This window comes from Balaenoptera ricei, chromosome 1, assembly GCF_028023285.1.
Source record: "Balaenoptera ricei isolate mBalRic1 chromosome 1, mBalRic1.hap2, whole genome shotgun sequence".
NCBI classification, from domain to species: Eukaryota; Metazoa; Chordata; class Mammalia; order Artiodactyla; family Balaenopteridae; genus Balaenoptera; species Balaenoptera ricei.
In genome coordinates, this window is record NC_082639.1 from 44,303,910 (window position 1) to 44,326,910 (window position 23,001).

General features: G+C 38.7%; 1 protein-coding gene across 1 annotated transcript in view; it reads left to right on the top strand.

The window, feature by feature from the left end:
• Window positions 1-228: 228 nt before the first annotated feature.
• Window positions 229-23,001, top strand: part of ZYG11A (zyg-11 family member A, cell cycle regulator) — a 61,824-nt gene continuing 39,051 nt past the window's right edge. The window contains exons 1-2 of the mRNA XM_059898576.1: window positions 229-318; window positions 14,016-14,181. Coding sequence (XP_059754559.1) covers window positions 229-318; window positions 14,016-14,181 — 256 coding nt within the window. The remainder of the gene's footprint in view (window positions 319-14,015; window positions 14,182-23,001) is intronic.

Consider the following 23,001-nt stretch of genomic DNA (forward strand, 5'->3'; position numbering starts at 1 on the left):
ATGGTGGTCGGCCCCGGTGTGGGTGGGGAAGGCCGTCCTGGGGGCGGGGTCTGCGGCGGGCGAGTGCGCGTCGCCACGCCGAGCGTTTCAAAAGCCCAAACCTTCCGCAGGGGCAGCTGAGGGGCGCTGTTCAGCTGCTTTCCGGTACCGGTCGAGACCACCTCTCGCGGGATCCGGGCCCCGCTCGACGGCCGCTCTCCTCTCGACGCGTAGCCGGCGGGGGTCGCCATGGTTCACTTCTTGCACCCAGGCCTCTCGCCCCGGACCATCGTCCCTCCGAATGCTCAGAAGGACGTCCTGGGCTGCGGCGTGGTGCAGGTGAGCACCGGGGAGGGGGAGGGGGGAACGCGAGCCTAGGCGGGACGCCAGGCCCCAGGCGAGCGCGGCGAGTCGTCGGGGACTGTGCTGAGGCACTTGTTGGCTCGTTTGACCGACGCGGGGGTAAAGTCTGAAGAGGCTGAGCCCCTGCCGGGCTTCTGTCTTTTATGAGAAGTGCATGTCGGAGAGGAATTTTCCCCCCAGGGCGTCCCAGCCTTTGAGCCGAGCGAGCAGACCCTGCGCGGCTGAGAGGAGGAGCGGCGGGATGAGTCCCCCCCTCCCGCGTGACCCTGGGCGAGTCCCCTGCTCAGGTCTCTGATGCTCACCTGTGCCTGCGAGGGCGGCAGCTATTTTGCAGGGTGGTGTAAATTTAGACGTAAGTGCTGGGCATGGCTTTAGGCTTGGCCCGTAGTAGACGGTGGCGCTTTTTGTCATGATGCACCCAAATGCCTCAAACTTCGACCGTTCCCCCACGTGTGTTGGGGACCTGTTGCTTCCCAGAGGCTGTGACCTGTCGGTCCCGGGGTCGTTAACAGGAAGACCTTCTGAGCCCGGCGGGGGGAACTGGAACCCCGAAGACTGAAATTCCTTAAATTCCACGTGTTTGTTTCCCCCTCTTTTCCTTCGGAATGCCTGTTAGACTAAATTGAGCAAAATGCAAACCAAAAGAGTTTGTATTTGGCGCCTACTGTGTGTCAGGTATTGCATTTCTAGAGTAATCTCGGATTTTTTGGTAGGCATTTTACTGGTGTATAGGGAAATTGAGAACCCTTCCTTGACTTGCTCATGATCTGGAACCTGACATCAGTTGTTCTGATGTCAGACTCCATGTTCTACAACATCCCAAGGGCTACCGCTCTTTTTTTTTTTTTTTTAATTTTTTTTTTTAATTTTTTTTTTATTTTATTTATTTTTATGGCTGTGTTGGGTCTTCGTTTCTGTGCAAGGGCTTTCTCTAGTTGTGGCAAGCGGGGGCCACTCTTCATCGCGGTGCGCGGGCCTCTCACTATCGTGGCCTCTCTTGTTGCGGAGCACAGGCTCCAGACGCGCAGGCTCAGTAGTTATGGCTCACGGGCCGAGTTGCTCCGCGGCATGTGGGATCTTCCCAGACCAGGGCTCGAACCCGCGTCCCCTGCATTGGCAGGCAGATTCTCAACCACTGCGCCACCAGGGAAGCCCCAGGGCTACCGCTCTTAAAACTCAAAATCTAATGAACGCTCAACCCACAATTAGTATGGGGGGGTAAGGAAATATCCAGATTGAGGTTGTACTTTACACGCTGACGCCGTGTTGGCTTTTGTGCCCTTCAAAGATCTAGCCTGTATTCCTGTAGACCCTTTTGGACTCACTTTTAAAAGCTACCTAAATAATTTGTAAATTTGTTTGTAGCTAATGGAAAAGCTGCGTTTTTAATGTATGTACTAGCACAGTGTGTCAAGCACATTTTTTGTTGGCGCTGACTGGAATTGAAAAACAAGGTTTTCTTTAGAAAAGTGATCAGACTAATCCATTTTCTGTCTGGTTCCATACTGTACTATGTACACTCGTTTTTTTGGTTAAGATTTTATTCTTAATTAATTTTAAAAGTTGTACAGTGCATGAATACTTTTCCTTTAGATATATTTCTCTATGCTGTTTTTAATTTTATTTAGCAGTGTTTTGTAGTTTTTGGTGGAAAGGTCTTTTACATATTTTGTTAAATTTATCCCTGTTTTTGATAGTACTGTAAATATTTTTTTAAAGTTTATAATTTGGGGGGGGTATATTGATCTTGTATCCTACAACTTTGCTAAAGCCACCTATTTTCTCCAGTTTTTTTAAGATTTCTTAAGATTTTCTTTACAATCTGTCATCTGCAAATAAAGACAGCTTTACTTATTCCCTTCCAGTCTGTTCTTTTTCTTTTCTTTTTTTTAAAATGCATTTTCTAGGACCTTTTGTAGAATGTAGAAGTGGTGAGAATAGACATCTTTGTATTGTTCTAGATCTTTCACCTCCTAGTATGATACTGGCTACAGGTTTTTCCGTTAGATGCCCTTTGTCAAATTAAGGAATTTTTCTTCTATTCCTAGTTTGCTGAGTTTTTTGTTTTTGTTTTTTTAAATCATGAATGTGTGTTGAATTTTGTTAAATGCTTTTTCAGCATTTAATAAGATGTTTTTGTTCTTTATTGTGTTAATGTGGTGAATTTTATTGATTGTGAATTTAACTTTACATTCTAGGAATAAACACCACCTGGTCATGATGTATTATTTTTATATATTGAAGAATTCTGTTGCTAATATTTTTGAAATATTATTTATGTCCATGTTTATGAGGGAAATTGCTCTTTAGAAATATTTTATCTGGGAATTCCCTGGTGGTCCAGTGGTTAGGACTCTGTGCTTTCACTGCTGTGGGCCCGGGTTTGATCCCTGGTCGAGGAACTAAGATCCCACAAGCCACGTGGCACGGGCAAAAAAAAAAAAATGTATCTGTTTAGTATCTAGATAATGTTGGCCTTAAAATATGAGTTGGGAAGTGTGCCCTATTCAGTTTTTTGAGTTTGTGGGATATTGGTATTATTTATTCCTTAGATGTTTAACAGAATTCACCAGTGAAGCCGTTGAGACTTTAATTTCTTTGGGGGATTTTTTTTTTAATTTTTATTTTATATTGGACTATAGTTGATTTACAATGTTGTGTTAGTTTCAGGTGTACAGCAAAGTGATTCAATTATACATATACATGTATCTATTCTTTTTCAAATTCTTTTCCCCTTTAGGTTATTACAGAATATATTGAGCAGAGTTTCCTGTGCTATACAGTAGGTCCTTGTTGGTTATCTATTTTAAATATAGTAGTGTGTTATGTCAATCCTAAACTCCCAATTTATCCCTCCCCCCTGAGGGAAGGTTTTAAACTATATCTACTTCATGGGGGAAATGCTCATAAATTTTGATATATTGTTAAAAATATTTTATAATTACTGTTAAGAGTCCTTCTTTGACCCATGGGATATTTAGAAGTGTACTGCCTAATTCCCAAATAGTTGGGGATATTCCACATATCTTTTTGTTTAATGCAAATACATTGTTGTCAGAAAACATGCTCTATGATTTCAGTCCATTTATATTTACTGAGATTTGTTTTATGGCTCAGATATGATCTATCTTGGTGTATGTTCATGTGCACTTAAAAGGAGTATGTGTTCTGTAGTTGGGTATAGTATTCTATGAATGTCAGGTCAAGTTGATTGAGAATGTTAATCTATATTCTTTTTTTTTTTTTTTTTGGCCACGCAGTGTGTCATGCAGGATCTTAGTTCCCCTACCAGGGATCCAACCTGTGCCCCCTGCAGTGGAAGCGCAGAGTCCTAACCACTGGACTGCCAGGGATTTCCCAGTGTTAATCTATATTCTTATTCATTTTCCGTCTACTTGTTTTTATCAGTTGCTGAAGACAAGTGTTAATTTCCAACTATAATTGTCGATTTTTCTTTTTATTCTTTCAGTTTTTACTTTATGAATTTTGAAGTTGTTAGTAAGTGCATATACATTAGGAATTATGTCTTCTTGATGAAGTGATCCTTTTATCATTATGAAATGTCCATCTTGATTTCTGATAATATTCTTTTCCTGAAATTAACATAGTTACTACAGTGTCCTTATGATTAGTGTTTGTTAAACAACCCTGTGTTGTTTAAAGCCCATCTCTTGTAAACAGCAGGCTTGCTTTTTTAATCCCGTTTGACAATCTGTGCCTTTTAAATTAGAGTAAATATAATTATCAAAATTGTTGTGTTTAAGTTGCTGTTTGTGTTCTATTTGTCCTATGTGTTTGTTGTTGTGTTTCTCCTTTGCCTGGCTTCTTTTCAATTGAGTATATACATATATTTTTTTTGGCCGTGCTGCGCAGCTTGCGGGACCTTAGTTCTGCGACCAGGGATTGAATTTGCGCCCTCAGAAATGAAAGCACGGAGTCCTAACCACTGGACTGCCAGGGAATTCCCTCAGTTGAGTATTTTTAAAGTTTCATTTTATCTCTTCTGTTGACTTACTAGTTCTGTTCCTCTCCTTTCCCACCCCCCCACACTCTCTTTAATGGTCACTCAGATAGCAGTTTTTTAAATGTGGACTCAAGACTTCTGGGGTCTCTAAGACTGCATTCTCTTTCATTAAGCCACACATTAATGAAATTTGCAAAAATGTAAAACAGTGCTGCCGTTGTCACTAAACTTTTAAAAATTCTTTTTGAAAATATAGCTGTTTTAAAAAAATGTTCTTTCTTGGGAATTCCCTGGACGTCCAGTGGTTAGGACTTGGTTCTTTCACTGCTGAGGCCAGGGTTCAATCCCTGGTCTGGGAACTAAGATCCTGCAAGCCACGTGGTGTGGCCAAAAAAAAAAAAAATGTTCTTTGTGTCAACATTTGATTTTTTTTTAACTTTTATTATTTCTAAATGAATTAATACATATTTTAAAGATTTCTTAGTTTTAATGCAGTAAATGTTGATAGATGTAATACAATTTTTAAGAGTATAAAGGGGTCCTAAGTTTGAGAGTCACAGCTCCAGGTTTTAAAATATACACGTTTGACTTACCACAGTCTACTTTTAAATATATCGTTTCACCTTACAACAGTATTCTTTCATTTTCTCCCCTCTTTCCTGTACTTTGCACTTTTGAAATAATACATTTTACTTCTCCATGTTAGAAATTGCACAATATATTGTTTTTACTTTTTCTTTGATCAATCAGTTATTTCTTAAAAGAATTAGGAAATAAGAAAAAAAGTCTGAAAATATCTTTATTTTACCTTTATTTCTGAAAGATATTTTCATTGCGCTTAGTTTTTCTTTTTTTTTGATATTTATTTATTTATTTGGCTACACTGGGTCTTAGTTGTGGTATGCAGGATCTTTGTTGTGGTGTGCGAGATCTTTAGTTGTGGCATTCGAACTCTTAGTTGCGGCACGTGGAATCTAGTTCCCTGACCAAGGATCAAACCTGGACCCCCTGCATTGGGAGCCTGGAGTCTTAACTGCTGGCCCACCAGGGAAGTCCCTAAAAATGTTATTTCATTGTCTTCTGGCTAGTATTGCTTCTGATGAAAATTCAGTGGTCATACTTCTTTTTTTTAAAAAACTGTGTCCACATTACCTCTGGTTCCCCCCCTCCCCAAGTCTTAAGGTTTTTCTCTTTATTGTTGGTTTCTAGACATTTATTATACTGTGGTATCTTTTGTTTATTTCACTTTGGGTCCATTTTTGCTTCTGGGATCAGTGGGTTTATATTTTGTATCTAATGTCAATATTTTTTGACTTTTTAAAAAAGAAAGCTATTAAGTTTATTGTTCTTTGTACCTGGTGAATTAACTGTGTAATTCAATAAATATTAAACTGTAAAATAATTTCATAGATTCCAAGTGTAGGACATTGTCCTCCTTGACCATTATTTCTTAAAATATTTTTTCTTCCCCAGTAACTCCTCTCTTCTAGAGTTTCAATTATACATTTGTATTAAACTGCTTAAGATTGTCCCTTGGGGTTCTGTGCTTCTCCGCTTTTTTTCCCCCCAGACTTTTTCTGTTTCAGTTTAGATAGTTTCTATTGCACTACCTTCAACTTCACTTATCTTTAATTTTGTAGTATCTAATCTGTTGATAATATCATCTAATGTGTTGTTTACATTAAATAATGTATTTTTCAACTCTGGAAGTTCCATTTGGGTCTTTTTCAGATCTTGCACTTCTCTGTTGAGATTGCATATTTATTCCCTCATTATATTCATATTCTCCTCTATATCCATGAATTATAATATCTGTTTTAAAGTTTTTGTCTGCTAATTATGTTATTTCGGGGTTCCTTCCTCCTTCCCTCCCTTCCTGGCATTGCGCAGCTTGTGGGATCTCAGTTCCCTGACCAGGGATTGAACCCGCACCCTAGGCAGTGAAAGTGAAAGCATGGACTCCTAACCACTGGACCTCCAGGGAATTCCCTGGGTCTGTTTCTGTTGACTAATTTTATTTTCTCTCCTGATTCTTACCATATTTTATTGTAAGATAAACTTTATGGATACTATCGTGTTTAGATTTTTGTTGTCTTCCTGAGTCAGGCCTATATGTGAGGTTTTTAAAACAGATTTTTTTTTTAGGGGGGACCATGCCTTGTGGCATGTGGGTCCTTAGTTCCCTGATCAGGGATTGTATTCATGCTCCCAGCAGTGGAAGTACATGCTCCTAATCACTGGACCACCAGGGAATTCCCTGAGGTTTTAATTTTTTAATTTTTGTTCATTTATTTTTTTAAAGATTTATTATTTATTTATTTTTGGCTGCATTGGGTCTTAGTTGCAGCACACACGATCTTCATTGAGTCATGCGGGATCTTTCATTGCGGTGCACGGGCTTCTTTCTAGTTGTGGCACGCAGGTTTTCTCTCTCTAGTTGTGGCACGAAGACTCCAGGGCATGTGGGCTCTGTAGTTTGGGGCACGCGGGCTCTCTTGTTGAGACACTCGAGCTCAGTAGTTGTGGCATGCGGGCTTAGTTGCCCCTCGGCAGGTGGGATCCTAGTTCCCTGACCAGGGATCGAACCCTGGTCCCCTGCATTAGAAGGCAGATTCTTTACCACTGGATCGCCAGGGAAGTCCCCCCTGAGGTTTTTAAAGTGCTATTGTAGGGACTACCCTGGCAGTCCAGCAGTTAAGACCCTGCGCTCCCAAGCACAGGGGGCACGGGCTTGATCCGTGTTCGGGGAACTAAGATCTCGCATGCCACATGGTGTGGCCAAAAATCAAATCAAAACAAAACAAAAATGCTATTGTAAATTTTTTAAATTTAATTTTCCAATTAATTGTTGGTTGTATATAAAATGCAGCTTTTTGTTTGTTTTGTTTTTTTACCTTGTACCCATTAAAACATGTTCATTAGGAGAGTTATATAGTACTGTTTATATTTTAGAAATGATGAGTCTAAACTCTAGGTAGAGGTGGATTGGAAAAGGATTAAGAGTGAAAGTAGAGAAACTAATTTGGAGTTTTTTAGTATTCTAGGAAAAATATGGTAGTGACTTGGATTAGAAATTAGTAGTGGAGCTAGAAAGAAGGGGATGAACTAGAAATTTATTTGGGAGGTTTAACAGTCATACTCACAGCAGGAAATAGATGACACACTCAGAATAGGGGTAATTTAATGAGAGTTTAATTAAGGGACTACTTCCAAAGATAAGGGACAGGTATGGAAAACGACAATAATATACTACTCAATGTCCAGTAACAGTAGCTATTGCCACCCCTAGGCCCAAAGGACCTCTCAGAAGGAATATCTTAGTTCATTTGGGCCGCTATAACTAAAATACTGTAGACTGGGTGACTTATAAACAACATAAATTTATTTCTCACTGTTCTGGAAGCTAGGAAGTCCAAGATCAAGGTGCTGGGGGATTTTGTGTCTGGTGAGAGCCCAATTCCTGGTTCGTATACATCTTTTTGCTGTGTTCTCACATGGCAGAAGGGACAAGGGAACTCTCTGGGGTCTCTCTTACAGGGGCACTAATTCCATTCAGTGAGGGCTTCACCCTTGTGACCTAATGACTTCCTGAGGTTCCTCCCTCCAAACATCATCAAATTAGAGGTTAGATTTCAACATAAGAATTTTGGGGGGACTTTCCTGATGGTGCAGTGGTTAAGACTCCACGCTCCCAATGCAGGAGGCCTGGGTTCAATTCCTGGTCAGGGAACTAGATCCCGCATGCTGCAACTAAGAGCCTGCATGCCGCAAGTGAAGATCCCACTGGCCTCAACTGAAGATCTCACATGCGGAACTAAAGATCCCGCATGCTGTAATGAAGATCTTGCAGGCGGCAATGAAGATCCCGCATGCCATAAGTAAGACCTGTTGCAGCCAAATAAATAAATAAATATTTAAAAAAAAGAACTTCAGAAGAATGCAAACATTTAGTCAGTAGCAAGGAGAGAGGACTGATTTTAGAGGAGTGATGAGGGAGACATAGCCAGCCCAGGGTACTTTAAAAGAGGAAGAGCTGGGGAAATTATCTGTAGTGATTCCACACAAGTCACCTCAGTAGAGGTAGAGAAGATTAAGGACTGGGTCTGGGGGTGAGGTAGGTAGCAAATGGAAGATGTCTGGCACAAGTAGAACCAACAGGATTTGCTAACTTATTGGATGTCTGTCTTGTGTGGGATGTTGTTTAAGGATAAGGAAATGTCAGTAAAGATTAAGCAGCTGAATAGATGTGATGCTGTTTACTGAGTAGGGAAAGACCGGGGAAGTTCAGTTTCATACATGGTGAGTTTGAAGTATTTGTGGCACAGTTAAGTAGCTATGTCAAGGAGACAACTGGTTATCTAACACTGTGGCTTAAAGAGAGATCTGACCTGGAGGTAGTAATCTAGAATTCATTGGATTTATAGATAATATTTAGAATCATGTAATCAGTAGTTAGATATTATAGAGGCAGAGTCATTAGTCATTAGTGGTCTTGGTGGGAAATCGATCTCTAAAACATGCTACTGATTTATAAAACAAAAACAAGTAACAGAATACTGTAGTATAATTCTATTTATATAAAGTTCAAAAACATGCAGAGCTAAACAGTATTCAGGATAATGATTACCTCTGGGTGAAGGGATGAGAAGTAGCATCAGGGAAGGGTGTATAAGGAACTTCAAAACTTTGGTATATTCTATTTAAGCTATGTGGTGAATACAAGAATGTTTTAAAAATATTTATATATATATATTTTTTACTGTGTTCAAGTTCTTTTTATTTTTTATTATTTATTTATTTTTAACATCTTTATTGGAGTATAATTGCTTTACAATGGTGTGTTAGTTTCTGCTTTATAACAAAGTGGATCAGCTATACATATACATATATCCCCATATCTAAAAATATTTATATTGTTTTATATTTTATATTATTTAAATATTTTACATATGTTCTAAACATCTTTTATATGGATTTAATCTTTACTGTATTTAAAAAATATATTCATTTGGTTGTGCTGGGTCTTTAGTTGCAGCACGTGGGCTCCTTAGTTGTGGCATGTGAACTCTTAGTTGCAGCATGCATGTGCGATCTAGTTCCCTGACAGGGATTGAACCCGGGCCCCCTGCATTGGGAGCATGGAGTCTTAACCACTGGGCCACCAGGGAAGTCCCCTTTACTGCATTTTAAAAATGAGGCTGCCATGTCCAATAATATGGCAAATAATGTCATAAAGTGTTAAAAGGAAATATTCTGGATAAAATGTAACAAACACTTTCCAATGCAAACTAAGGAAAATCCCCAACATCCCCACCCAATTCAAAGAAGCTGGAAATCACCACTGTAAGCAGGCCCTAAAATAACCAAAGATTAGAGACTAGACCTTTGCCAAAAGCTGGCGGGAAGTTTGAATGGAGACTGTGAACTGTAATATATACATATATATATATATGTGTATATGTAAACATGGGTTAACAAAGGCTGGTCATACTTCAGAGAAATGGTAGGTCTAAAAAAATCTGCTTATGGGAAAGGGAAACAGGGAAGCTTGTCAGTTTTGGCTTGGATTTTGAGTGAGAAAGATATGTCCTAAAAATTTGCTATCACAGGTCTGTCCTCATACAGACTAAGGGTTTTAACTGACATTTCTAGCTTGGTTCAAGAAATGTGTAGCTGAGAAATTATCAAAATGGCCCCTGGTGATGCCCCAAGGTAAGTAGCATTTAGCATAATCTCTCTGATGTGACGTATCTTCTACCCAGGCCTCACAGGAGTCTACAGTAAACTCTCACTAGAGATTAGCTCATGGACTTCCCTGGCAGTCCAGTGGTTAAGACTGTGCGCTCCCAATGCAGGGGGCATGGGTTCGATCCCTGGTTGGGGAACTAAGATCCTGTATGCCGTGATGCGTGGCCTAAAAAAAAAAAAAAAAAAAAATTAGCTCACAATCTTAAATTATAAAACATGAACCTCTATGATTGAGAATCAACAGAGGGACTTCCCTGGCGGTCCAGTGGTTAAGACTTCGCCTTCCAATGCAGGGGGTGCAGGTTCAATCCCTGGTCAGGGAGCTAAGATCCCACATGCCTCACAGCCAAAAAACCAAAGCGTAAAGCAGAAGCAATATTGTAACAAATTTAATAAAGACTTTAAAAATGGTCCACATTAAAAAAAAAAATCTTAAAAAAAAAAATCAACAGAATCAATAACTAACAGAATTAGATTCCCAGAGACTTCAGAAAATGGTATTATTGAAACAGTATAAAATAAGTGTATATAAAATTTATTAAAGAAATAAAAGATGAAATAAAAATGAAAGAAGAACAATATACAATTAGACAGTGAAGAACTAAATGCCACAGAATAAAGAAATAGTAACCTGGAAGATAGATCTACAGAAATTACCCACACGAAGCATAATTTTCATTTTCACATGGGCATATGAACCAATTCTGGGTATGAGACCCAAGTAAAAGTCTGCTGAGACTGTTTCAGGGAATTTTTTTGCTTCCTTGTCTCCTTTCTGACATGAATTCTGACATGGCGAGGATTTGGAGCAGTTGAAACTCTCATATGTTCTTTTGGGAATGCAAAATAGTACAGCCACATTGTAAGAACGGGTTAGCACTTTCTTATGTAAAGTTAAATACATGGTTAACACGTAGGAAGTGTTGAATTCTAGGGACCCAGGAATCCCATTTTTAGGTAACTACCCAAGAAAAATGAAAACTATGTTCCCACAAAACTTTGTGAATAGTTATAGCAGCTTTATTCAAAATTGTCAAAAACTTCAAGTAATCCAAATGCCCTTCAGTTGGTGAATAAAGAAATTGTGGTATATTCATTGCAGTGGAATTCTTCTCAGCAATAAAAAGGAACAAATTACAAAAACATGCAGCAACACAGATGAATCTGTGTTAAATGCATTATGCAAAATGAAAGATGTCAGATTCAAAAGGCCCAATTACTTAATGATTCTATTTATATGACATTTTGGAGAAGGCAGAACACTGGGGACAGAATGAAGATAAGTGGTTGCTTGGGGTTGGTGGGAGGGATTGTCTGCAAAGGGACACTAGAGAATTTTTTGGGTCATGGAACTGTTCTATATCTTTATTATGGTGGTAGTACATGACTATATGCATCAGTCAAAACTCGTTGAACTAACTGTACACCAAAAAGTAATTTTTTTGCTATATGTAAGTTATACCGCAGTTAAAAGAAAAACAAAAATGAATAACAGGATAGTGATTACAGCGTGCAGAGTAAGCTTACTGAAGAAATGTGGTTGAAGAGGATGTGGGGGTCAACAGAAGGCTTTTGTTTTTAAGGCAAATAATAGAGCATAAATTGTATGTTAAGAGTGATCCAGAGGCTTCCCTGGTGGCACAGTGGTTAAGAATCCGCCTGCCAATGCCTGGGACACGGGTTCGAGCCCTGGTCTGGGAAGATCCCACATGCTGCAGAGAAACTAAGTCCGTGCGCCACAACTGCTGAGCCTGTGCTCTAGAACCCATGAACCACAACTACTGAACCCACGTGCCACAACTGCTGAAGCCCGCGTGCCACAACTACTGAGGCCCGTGTGCCTAGAGCCCGTGCTCCGCAACAAGAGAAACCACCGCAATGAGAAGCCCGCACACCACAATGAAGAGAAACCCCCGCTCACCGCAACTAGAGAAAGCCCACCACAGCAATGAAGACCCAATGTAGCCAAAAATAAATAAATAAATAAATTTATTTTAAAAAAAAAAAAGGGTGATCCATTTGATGGGGATTTCCTGGTGGTCCAGAGGTTAGGACTTTGTGCTTTCACTGCCTGGGCTCAGGTTCAGTCCCTGCTCAGGGAACTAAGATCCCACAAGCTGTGTGGCCTGGCCAAAAAAGAAAAAGAATGATCCATTTGAGAAGGAGAGTTTGAAGATGTGCATGAATGAAGAAATAACAGGAGGGGCCAAGGCAGGAGGGATGAAATCCAGCCAGCACACGTGGAAGTGTTGGTCTTTGCAAGGAGGTACATGTTTTCCATATAAGAGGAGACCAAGGAAAAGATGCATGCAGTTCCAAACTAAATTTGATGGTGAGGTGTCTTCATTTTTCTCACTGAAGTGAGTCAGATTCTGTTACCAGCATGAAATGGGTTTGAGGAACAAGTAGAAGGCATGAAATAATTCTTGCCCCATGGTGAGAAAGTGCCCTGTCTAAAGAGACCTTGAAGGATTTCCAGCTACTGAGGGCTCATTTGAAGTTAATGTTTATGAATTTTCCATGACATACTATGTTGTGTGACTCTTCCCCTCTTCTTTTTTTTAAAAAATATTTATTTATTTATTTTTGGCTGTGTCGAGTCTTAGTTGCGGCACGCAGGGTCTTCATTGAGGCATGTGGGATCTTTCATTGTGGTGCACGGGCTTCTATCTAGTTGTGGCCCGCAGGCTCCAGGGTGCGTGGGCTCTGTAGTTTGGGGCACGTGAGCTCTGTAGTTTGGGATACGTGGGCTCTAGTTGAGGTGTGCGAGCTCAGTAGTTGTGGCGCGTGGGCTTAATTGCCCCGTGGCATGTGGGATCTTAGTTCCCTGACCAGGGATCGAACCCAGGTCTCCTGCATTGTAAGGTGGATTCTTTACCACTGGACCACCAGGGAAGTCCCCTCTTCCCCTCTTCATAGATGATGAGCTGCTGAGTGTTGCCATGAAAAAGGTGAATAGTAAAGTTCTTCCAGGAGAATGTCTTAGAGTGTGATGGAGGAGAGGGAACAAGGAGTTGAGGATATTTGTAAAGGAGTAATTTATACTTCGGACTGTGGAGGGAATTTAAGCAGTTAAAAGTGAGGTGGAGGTCAGTGAATGTATTGCATGTTGAAACCTTTGACAAAAATGCAATCTCTGGCTTATCACTCTCTCTTCGTGTCTGAGTGCCATACCTTTCAAATACATATTTTTAAAAGTTATTTATTTATTTATTTATTTGGCTGCACTGGGTCGTAGTTGCGGCATGTGGGATCTGTAGTTGCAACATGCGAACTCTTAGTTGAGGCATGTGGGATCTAGTTCCCTGACCAGGGATCGAACCCAGGGCCCCTGCATTGGGAGCATGGAGTCCTAGCCACTGGACCACCAGGAAGTCCCTCAAATATTTGTAGAATGAACAAATGCCCGTGTCTTAGAGAAGATGTCTTACATCTGTCATTTCTAATTCTTCTACAGCCTCCTGGGTATAGCAACCTTTTACAGTGTGAACACTTATGAGGGTGGGAATAGGCAGGCATTCTTATCCTCTGGCATGTAGTAATCATTCAATAAATTCTGTTGAATGAATGGCCATGTGATTTCTGCTTGATTAGTCCCTTATGTTGTATGAAATTGTCAGATTTATTGGATGTATTCCACACTAAACTGTTAGCTCCAAAAGGATTAGAACTATATCTTACTCATCCCTGTATTTTCAGTGGCTGGCACAGAACAGGAGATAAGTGAAGGGTTGAGAGAACTTAATTTTTTTTAAACATACAACAGAAGCTACAACAGATAAAAGTCTTCCATTCAGTTAATAGTTGGAATAAGGTAGTTTCATTACATATAAATCATTAGAGTGAGGAAAATGTATCTTAAGATATCCTCATTAAGTAGTTTGATGTATGGCATGACCACTCCTATGTTGTATTTTTATAGATGTGTTCTAACAAATTTGTTTGGGGGTTTGTTTGCTAGGAGGAGGCATCTCCCTACTCTTTGGTCAACATCTGCCTGAACGTCCTGGTTGCTAACCTGGAGAAATTGTGTTCTGAAAGATCTGATGGAACACTTTGTCTTCCGGAGCATTGGAGTTTCCCTCAGGAGTTAGCTGATCAATTCGTTGGGGTCATGACTTGGCAAGGTAATGATAAGGCTCCTTTATAGTGTACTTTTATAGCACTTTACTATTTGAAAAGCACTTTCACATATAATTCCTGTTTTGCTCCTCACAACAACCTGGTGAGAAATATAGAAGTTATTCCCATTTTATTTGTGTGGAGGTTGGTTCTCCAAATCTTTCTGGGATCCCTTGATGGAAATTGTCTTGCGTCTAGGCTTGCCCTGCTGTTGCTATAGTCTCATCTCCCATTCATTTCTTTGTGAATATGAACCTTTAAATTTTTTTCCTTTACCTCCTGTTGTAGTGGGGCTTTCAAAGAGCTATGTTTAATTTGTGATGTTACAGTTTTTTCTTAATGAAAATTTTTTGGGGGTAACACATTATTGAGATAAAATTCACACACTGTATAATTCATCCATTTAAAGTATACAATTCAGTTATTTTTTTTAGTATATTCACAGATTCGTGCAGCCATCATCACAGTCAATTTTCATCACCTTAAAAAAAATCTCCTTATCCATCCCACCTTAATTTTAAGCAGTCATAATCTACTTTCTACCTGTATGGACTTGCCTTTTCTGAACATTTAATATAAATGGAATCATTCAACATGTGGCCTCTTGTGTCTGGCTTCTTTCACTCAACATAGTATTGTCAAGGTTCATCCATGTTGTAACATCAATCACTACTGAATTTTTATGGCTGCATAATATTCCACTGTATTGATATACCCCTTTTTGTTCATTTCTCAGTTGAACATTGGGTTGTTTTTACATTTTGGCTATTATAAATAATGCTACTGTAAACATTAGTGTACACATTTGTGTGTGGGCATATGTTTTTATTTCTTTTGGGTGTATACCCAGGAGTGGAATTGCTGGATTAAATGGTAGCTCTGTGTTTAACTTTTTGAGAAACTTCCAAACTCTTTTCCAAAGTGGCTGCACCATTTTATGTTCCCACCAGCAGTGTTACAAGAGTTTAAATTTCTCCACATCCTCACCAAAACTTGTTATCTGACTTTCTGATAGCCATCCTGGTGGATGTGAAGTGGCATCTATTGTGATTTTGATTTGCATTTCCCTAGTGGCTAATCATATTGAGCATTTTTTCATGTCCTTGATGGCCATTTGTTTATTCTCTTTGGAGAAGGCTCTATTCAGATTTTTTGCCTATTTCTTATTAGGTTGTCTTTTATTATTGAGTTGTAAGATATGTCCCTCATCAAACATGGTTTTCAGTTATTTTCTCCCATTCTATAGATTGTCTTTTCACTTTGTTGATAGTGTCCTTTTACTCACAAAAGTTTTTAATTTTGATGAAGTCCAATTTATCTTTTGTTGCTTATGCTTTTGGTATCATATCTAAGAATCCATTGCCAAAGCCATTGCGAAGTCCTAAAGATTTTACACCTATATTTTCTTTTAAGAGTTTCATTGCTTTCACTCTTATGTTTAGTACTTTGGTCCATTTGGAAATAATTTTTGGCATGAGGTGTTAAGGGTCCAGCTTCATTATTTTGCATGTGGCTATACAGTTGTCCCAGCACTATTTGTTAAAAAGACTGTTCTTTTTGTGTTCAATAGTCTTGGCATCCTTGTTGAAAATCAGTTGACCATAGATGTATGGGTTTATTTTTGTACTCTCAATTCTATTCCATTGATCGATGTGTCTATCCTTATGTCAGTACCAAGTAGCTTGATTACTGTTTGCTTTGTAGTGAGTTTTGAGATTGGTAAGTGTGAGTCTTCCAACTTTGTTCACCTTTTTCAGGATTGTTTTGGTTATTCTGGGTTTCTGATATTTCCATGTGAATTTGAGAATTGACTTGTCAATTTCTACAAACAGTTCAGCTGGGATTTGAATAGGAATTGCATCAAATATGTATAATCAATTTGGGGATTATTGCCATCCTAACAGCATTAAGTCTTTTGATCCATGAATATGATGTCTTTCTATTTATTTAGATTATCTTTAGTGATTTTCACCAATGTTTTACCATCTTAACAATCTGAAATCCTTAAAACATGAGCATGGGAGAGCTTTCTATTTATTTAAAATAGATCTTTAATTTATTTCAACAATGTTTTCTAATTTATGGGTATAAGTTTACATCTTTGTTAAATTTATTTCTAAGTATTTTATTCTTGATGCAGTTACACAATTGCTTTCTTAATTTCATTTTTGGATTGTTCATTTTTAGTGTACAGAAATACAATTGATTTTTTAAAATTATTTTAAAAATTTTTATTAGGCTGTGCTGTGCAGCATGTAGGATCTTAGTTCCCCAGCCAGGGATCAAACCCGTGCCCCCTGCATTGAAAGCATGGAGTCTTAACCTCTGGACCACCAGGGAAGTCCCTACAATTAATTTTTTATGTTAATCATATACCCTGGAAACTTGCTGAATTAATTTATGCGTTCTAATTGTTTAAAGAATTTCTTAGAATTTTCTGTATACAAGATCATGTCATCTGCAAATGGAAATAGTTTTACTTCTTCCTTTCCAATCTGGATGCCTTTTATTTGATTTTCTTGTCCAACTTCCCTAGCTAGAACCTCCAGTACAAAGTTGAAGTACTGAAACATTCACCCTTTTCTTTTCCTGATCTTAGGGGGAAAGCATCTAGTCTTTTACCATTAAGAATGATGTTAGCTTTGGGTTTTTTGTAATTGCCCTTAACAGGCTGAGGAGGTTCCCTTCTATTTTAGTTTGTTGAATGTATTCATCAGGAAGAGAGTGTTAGCTTTTTCTGCATTTGTTAAAATGTTCACGTGGGTTTTGTTTTTTATTCTTTTAATGTGGTATATTACATTAATTTGCTTTTGGATGTTAATCAATCCATGCTTTTCTGGGATAAATCCCACTTGGTCACATTGTATAAATCTTTTTGTATATTACTAGATTCAGTTTGCTGGTAATTTGATGAAGATTTTTGCATCCATAATTTTAAAGGATTTTGGTCTGTAATATTCTGTTCTTGTGATCTCTTTATATGGATTTTTGGCATCAGGATAAAACTGGCCTCAATGAATTGGGAGGTGTTCTCTCTTTTTTGTTAGAGGAGTTTGTGAAGAATTGGTATGTATTCTTTAAATGTTTGGTAGAATTAAACAGTGAGGCCCTCTTGGCCTCTTTCTGTGGATAGGTTTTTGATGATGAATTCAATCTATTTACTTGTTATAGGTCTATTCATATTGTCTGTTTCTTCTTCAGTAGCTTTGGTAGTTTGTGTTATTCTGTGAACTTACCCATTTAATTTAAATTATCTGATTTATCAGCATACAGTCTGTTCATGATATTTTTTTACAATTCATTTTATTTTTGCAAGGTCAGTAGTTCTGTCCCTTTCAATTCTCATTCTAGAAATTTGACTTCTGTTTTTTTCTTGGTCAGTTGAGCTAACTTTTGTCAATTTTGTTGATCTTTTCAAAAGCCATCTTTTGATTTCATTGATTTTTTTTTTTTTTACTTTATTTTCTTTTCTGTCCTCCATTTCATTAATTCTCATTATAATTTTTATTATTTTCTTCCTCCTGCTCATTTTCTGTTTGGTTTGCTTTTCTTTTTCCTGTGTCTTAAGGTAGAAATTTAGGTTATTGATTTGAGAGCTTCTTTTTTAAATATATGCAATTAGAGCTATAAATTTCCTTCAAGCACTGCTTTAGCTGCATCCTGTAAGTTTTTGTATGTTGTCTTTATTTTTCATTCATCTCAAATTATTTTCTAATTTTTCCCTTTTGATTTCTTCTTTGACCCACTGGGTTTTGAGGAATATATTGTTTAATTTCCAAATACTTCTGAATTTCAGATTTCTTTGTTATTGATTTTTAAATTCATTTAACTGTACTTTGAGAACATACTTTGTTTTACTTCAGTTTTAAAAAAATTATTGAGATTTGTTTTTTGGCCCAATATATGCTCTATTTTGGAGAATGTTCCAAGTGCATTTGAGAAGACTATATATTCTGCCATTATTGGGTGAGCTGTTCTGTGGATTTGTGTTAGATCTAGTTGGTTTATAATTGTTTTAATCTCCTATTTAATCATCAATCTTTTGTAGTTTTTCTGTATAGAAAATAGTTTTTTAATCCTTTTTGTTATTTATGCTAAATGGTATATACATGTACTTTTTTTTTTTTTTTTTTTTTTAACATGTACTTTTAAAATACATTGTTGGGACTTCCCTGGTGGCACGGTGGTTAAGAATCTGCCTGCCAATGCAGGGGACACGGGTTCAAGCCCTGGTCTGGGAAGATCCCACATGCTGCGGAACAACTAAGCCCATGAGCCACAACTACTTAGCCCGCATGCCACAACTACTGAAGCCTGCATGCCTAGAGCCTGTGCTCCACAACAAGAGAAGCCACTGCAATGAGAAGCCTGCACACCGCAACGAAGAGCAGCCCCTGGTCGCTGCAACTAGAGAAAGCCCGTGTACAGCAACGAAGACCCAATGCAGCCCCCCCCACCCCAAGAAAAAATGCATTGTTGGATTTGATATGCTAATATTTTGTTGAGGTTTTTTTGTTGTTGTTGAGGATTTTTGCATCTGTGTTCATGAGAGATATTGGTCTATAGTTTTCTTTTGTTGAGGATTTTTGCATCTGTGTTCATGAGAGATATTGGTCTATAGTTTTCTTTCATAGTAGCTCTGTGGTTTGTTTTTTATTTTTTATTTTTTTTTATTTATTTGGTTGCACCAGGTCTTAGTTGCGGCAGGCAGGCTCCTTAGTTGTGGGTTGCAAACTCTTAGTTGCGGCATGCATGTGGGATCTAGTCCCCTGACCAGGGATTGAACCTGGGCCCCCTGCATTGGGAGTGTGGAGTCTTATCCACTGCTCCACCAGGAAAGTCCCAGGTGCTCTGTGGTTCTGGTGTTAGGGTAATGCTGGCCTCAAAGAATGAGTTAGGAGGTATCCCCTGTGCTACTATGCTCTGAAAGAAATTGTAGAGAACTGGTACAATTTCTTCCTTAAATGTTTGGTAGAATTCACCAGTGAACCCATCCAGGTGCTTTTTGTTTTGGAAGGTTATTAATTATTGATTCAATTTCTTTAATAGATATAGACCCATTCACATTGTCTATTTCTTTTGTGTGAGTTTTGGTAGATTGTGCCTTTCAAGGATTTGGTCCATTTAATTTAGGTTATCAAACTTGTGGGCATAGAGCTGTTCATAGTATTCCTTTCATATCCTTTTTTTAAAAAATTTATTTATTTTTGGCTGCATTGGGTCTTCGTTGCAGTGCATGGGTTTCTCATTGTGGTGGCTTCTCTTGCTGTGGAGCATGGGCTCCAAGAGCACGGGCTTCAGTAGCTGTGGCATGCGGGCTCAGTAGTTGTGGCTCATGGGCTCTAGAGTGCAGGCTCAGTAGTTGTGGCACACGGGCTCAGTAGTTGAGGTACACGGGCCCTAGAGTGCAGGCTCAGTAGTTGTGGTGCACAGGCTTAGCTGCTCCGCGGCATGTGGGATCTTCCCAGACCAGGACTTGAACCCATGTCCCCTGCATTTGCAGGTGGCTTCCCAACCACTGCACCACCAGGGAAGCCCATCATATCCTTTTAATGTCCATGAGATCTGTAGTGATGTCCTCTCTCTCATTTCTGATATTAGTAATTTGTCTCTTTATTTTAGTCTGGCTAGAGTCTTACTGATTTTTTTAAAAATTAATTAATTAATTTATTTATTTATTTATGGCTGTGTTGGGTCTTCGTTTCTGTGCGAGGGCTTTCTCCAGTTGCGGCAAGTGGGGGCCACTCTTCATCGCGGTGCGCGGGCCTCTCACTATCGCAGCCTCTCCTGTTGCAGAGCACGGGCTCCAGACGCGCAGGCTCAGTAGCTGTGGCTCACAGGCCCAGCTACTCCGCGGCATGTGGGATCCTCCCAGACCAGGGCTCGAACCTGTGTCCCCTGCATTGGCAGGCAGATTCTCAACCACTGCGCCACCAGGGAAGCCCGAGTCTTACTGATTTTATTGGTGTTGTCAAAGAACCAGCTTATGGTTTTGTTGATTTTCCTTTATTGATCTGAGGTAACATTGGTTTATAACATTATCAGTTTCACATGTACAGAATATATTTCTACTTCTGTGTAGAAATACGGTGTACCCACCACTAAAAATTTAGTTTCCTCTGTCACCATACAGTTGATCCCCTTTACCTGTTTTGCCCTCTCCCCCCAACTTCTTCCTGTCTGATAAACACTACTCTGTTTTTTCTATCTACATGTTTCTTTCTGTTTGGTTTAGTTTTCATATTTTGTTTGTTTATATTCCACATAAGAGTGAAATCATACAGTATTTGTCTTTCTCTCTCTGACTTATTTCACTGAGCATAATACCGTCAAGGTCCATCCATGTTGTCAGAAATGCTAAGATTTCATTTTTTTTAATGGCTGAGTAGTATTCCATTGTATATATTCCACATCTTCTTTATCCATTCATCTGTTGATGGGCACTTAGGTTGTTTCCATATCTTTGTTATTGTAAACAGTGCTGCAATGACCATAGGGGTACATGTATCTTTTTGAATTAATGTTTTTGTATTCTTTGGATAACTACCCAGAAGTGGGATAACTAGATTATATAGCAGTTCTATTTGTAATTTTGTGGGACTCTCCGTACTGTTTTCCATAGTGACTGCACCAATCTACATTCCCACTAACAGTGTATGAGGGTTCCCACATCCTTGCCAGTACTTATTTCTTGCCATTTTGATAATAGGGTTTTTTTGGTCCATCATTCATCCTCTTTATTTATTTATTTTTTTAATTTTCAAATTTGTATACAAGTTTTAAAGGTTATAGTCCATTTACAGTTATTACAGAATATTGGCTATATTTACTGTGTTGTACAGTACATCTTGGTAGCCTTTTTTACACCAGTAGTTTGTACTTCCCAGTCCCTTACCTCTGTTATTGCCCACATACACACACTGGTAATCACTAGTTTGTTCTCTATATCTGTGTGTCTTTTTCTTTTCTGTTATATTCACTAGTTTGTTGTATTTTTTTTAGGTTCCACATATAAGTGATATCATACAGTATTTGTCTTTCTTTGTCTGACTGATTTCACTTAGCATCATGCTTTCTGAATCCATCCATGTTGCTGCAAATGGGCAAATTTTGTTCTCTTTTATGGCTGAGTAGTATTCCATTTTATATAAATATAAATATATAAAATATATAAATATAAAAATTATATATAAAAATGTAATATATAAATATAAATGTTATATATATATACACACACACACACACACACACATACATATACACACCTTCTTTATCCATTCATCTTTACGTATGTTCCTGTTGCCATTTTCTTAATTATTTTGGGTTTGTTTTTGTAGGTCTTTTTTCTCTTGTGTTTCCCGCCTAGAGAAGTTCCTTTAACATTTGTTGTAAGGCTGGTATCCATTCATCTGTTGATGGACACTTCGGTTGCTTCCATATCTTTTTTTTTATTTTTAATTTTATTTATTTATTTTTGGCTGCATTGGGTGTTTGTTGCTGCGCACGGGCTTTCTCTGGTTGCGTAGAGCAGGAGCTACTCTTTGTTGCAGTGCACGGGCTTCCCACTGTGGTGGCTTCTCTTGTTGCGGAGCACAGGCTCTAGGCGTGTGGGCTTCAGTAGTTGTGGCTCGTGGGCTCTAGAGTGCAGGCTCAGTCGTTGTGGTGCACGGGCTTAGTTGCTCCACAGCATGTGAGATCTTCCCGGACCAGACCTCGAACCCCTGTCCCCTGCATTGGCAGGCGGATTCTTCACCACTGCGCCACCAGGGAAGCCCTGCTTCTGTGTCTTGATAGTTGTAAATAATGCTGCTGTGAACACTGGGATGTATGTATCTTTTCAGATTAGTGTTTTCATTTTTTCTTCGGATATATACCCGCGAGTGGAATTGCTGGTCATATGGTAGTTCAGTTTTTTTGAGAAACATCCATGATGTTTTCCACAGTAGCTGTACCAATTTACATTCCCACCCAACAGCATATGAGGGTTCCCTTTTCTCCACATTCTCGCCAACATTTGTTATTTGTGTTCTTTTTGATGATAGCCATTCTGACAGGTATGAAGTGACATCTCATTGTGGTTTTGATTTGCATTTCCCTGGTGATTAGGGATGTTGAGCATCTTTTCATGTGCCTGTTGGGCATATGCATGTCTTTGGAGAAATGTCTTTTCAGGTCTTTGCCCATTTTTAAATTGAGTTGTTTGTTTTTTTGATATTGAGTTGTATGAGCTGTTTATATGTGCATTGTGGATGGATGTTTTATTGGTTGTAGATTGAAGGGGAGAGACCATGGTAGTGTTCCACTCTGCCATGTTGCTGATGTTACTCCCTCTGCTCTAATTCTTATTTCTTTTCTTCTGCTTACTTTGAATTTAATTTGTTCTTCTTTTTCTAGTTTCCTAAAATGGGAACTTAGATTATTGATTTTAGATCTTTCTTTTCTAATATATGCATTCAGGGCTATAACTTTCCCTCTAAGCACTGCCTTTGCTGCATCCCATAGATTTTGATAAGTTGTGTTTTCATTTTCATTTAATTCAAAATATTTTTCAGTTTCTCTTCAGATTTTTTCTTTGACTCATGTTATTTAGAAGTGTGTTGTTTAATCTCCATGCGTTTTGGGATTTTCCAGTTATTTTCTTTTTTCTTAAAGAAACTGGTCATTTGTTTTGTAAAGTGTCCTACAATCTGGACTTTACCATTGTTTGACTGCAGTGATTTGACATGTTTCTCTGATCCTTGTAATTCCTATAAATTGGAAATTAGAGGTAGAGGCTTGATCAGATTCAGGTTTGATGTTTGGTAGTGCCCTATACTTCTTAAGGG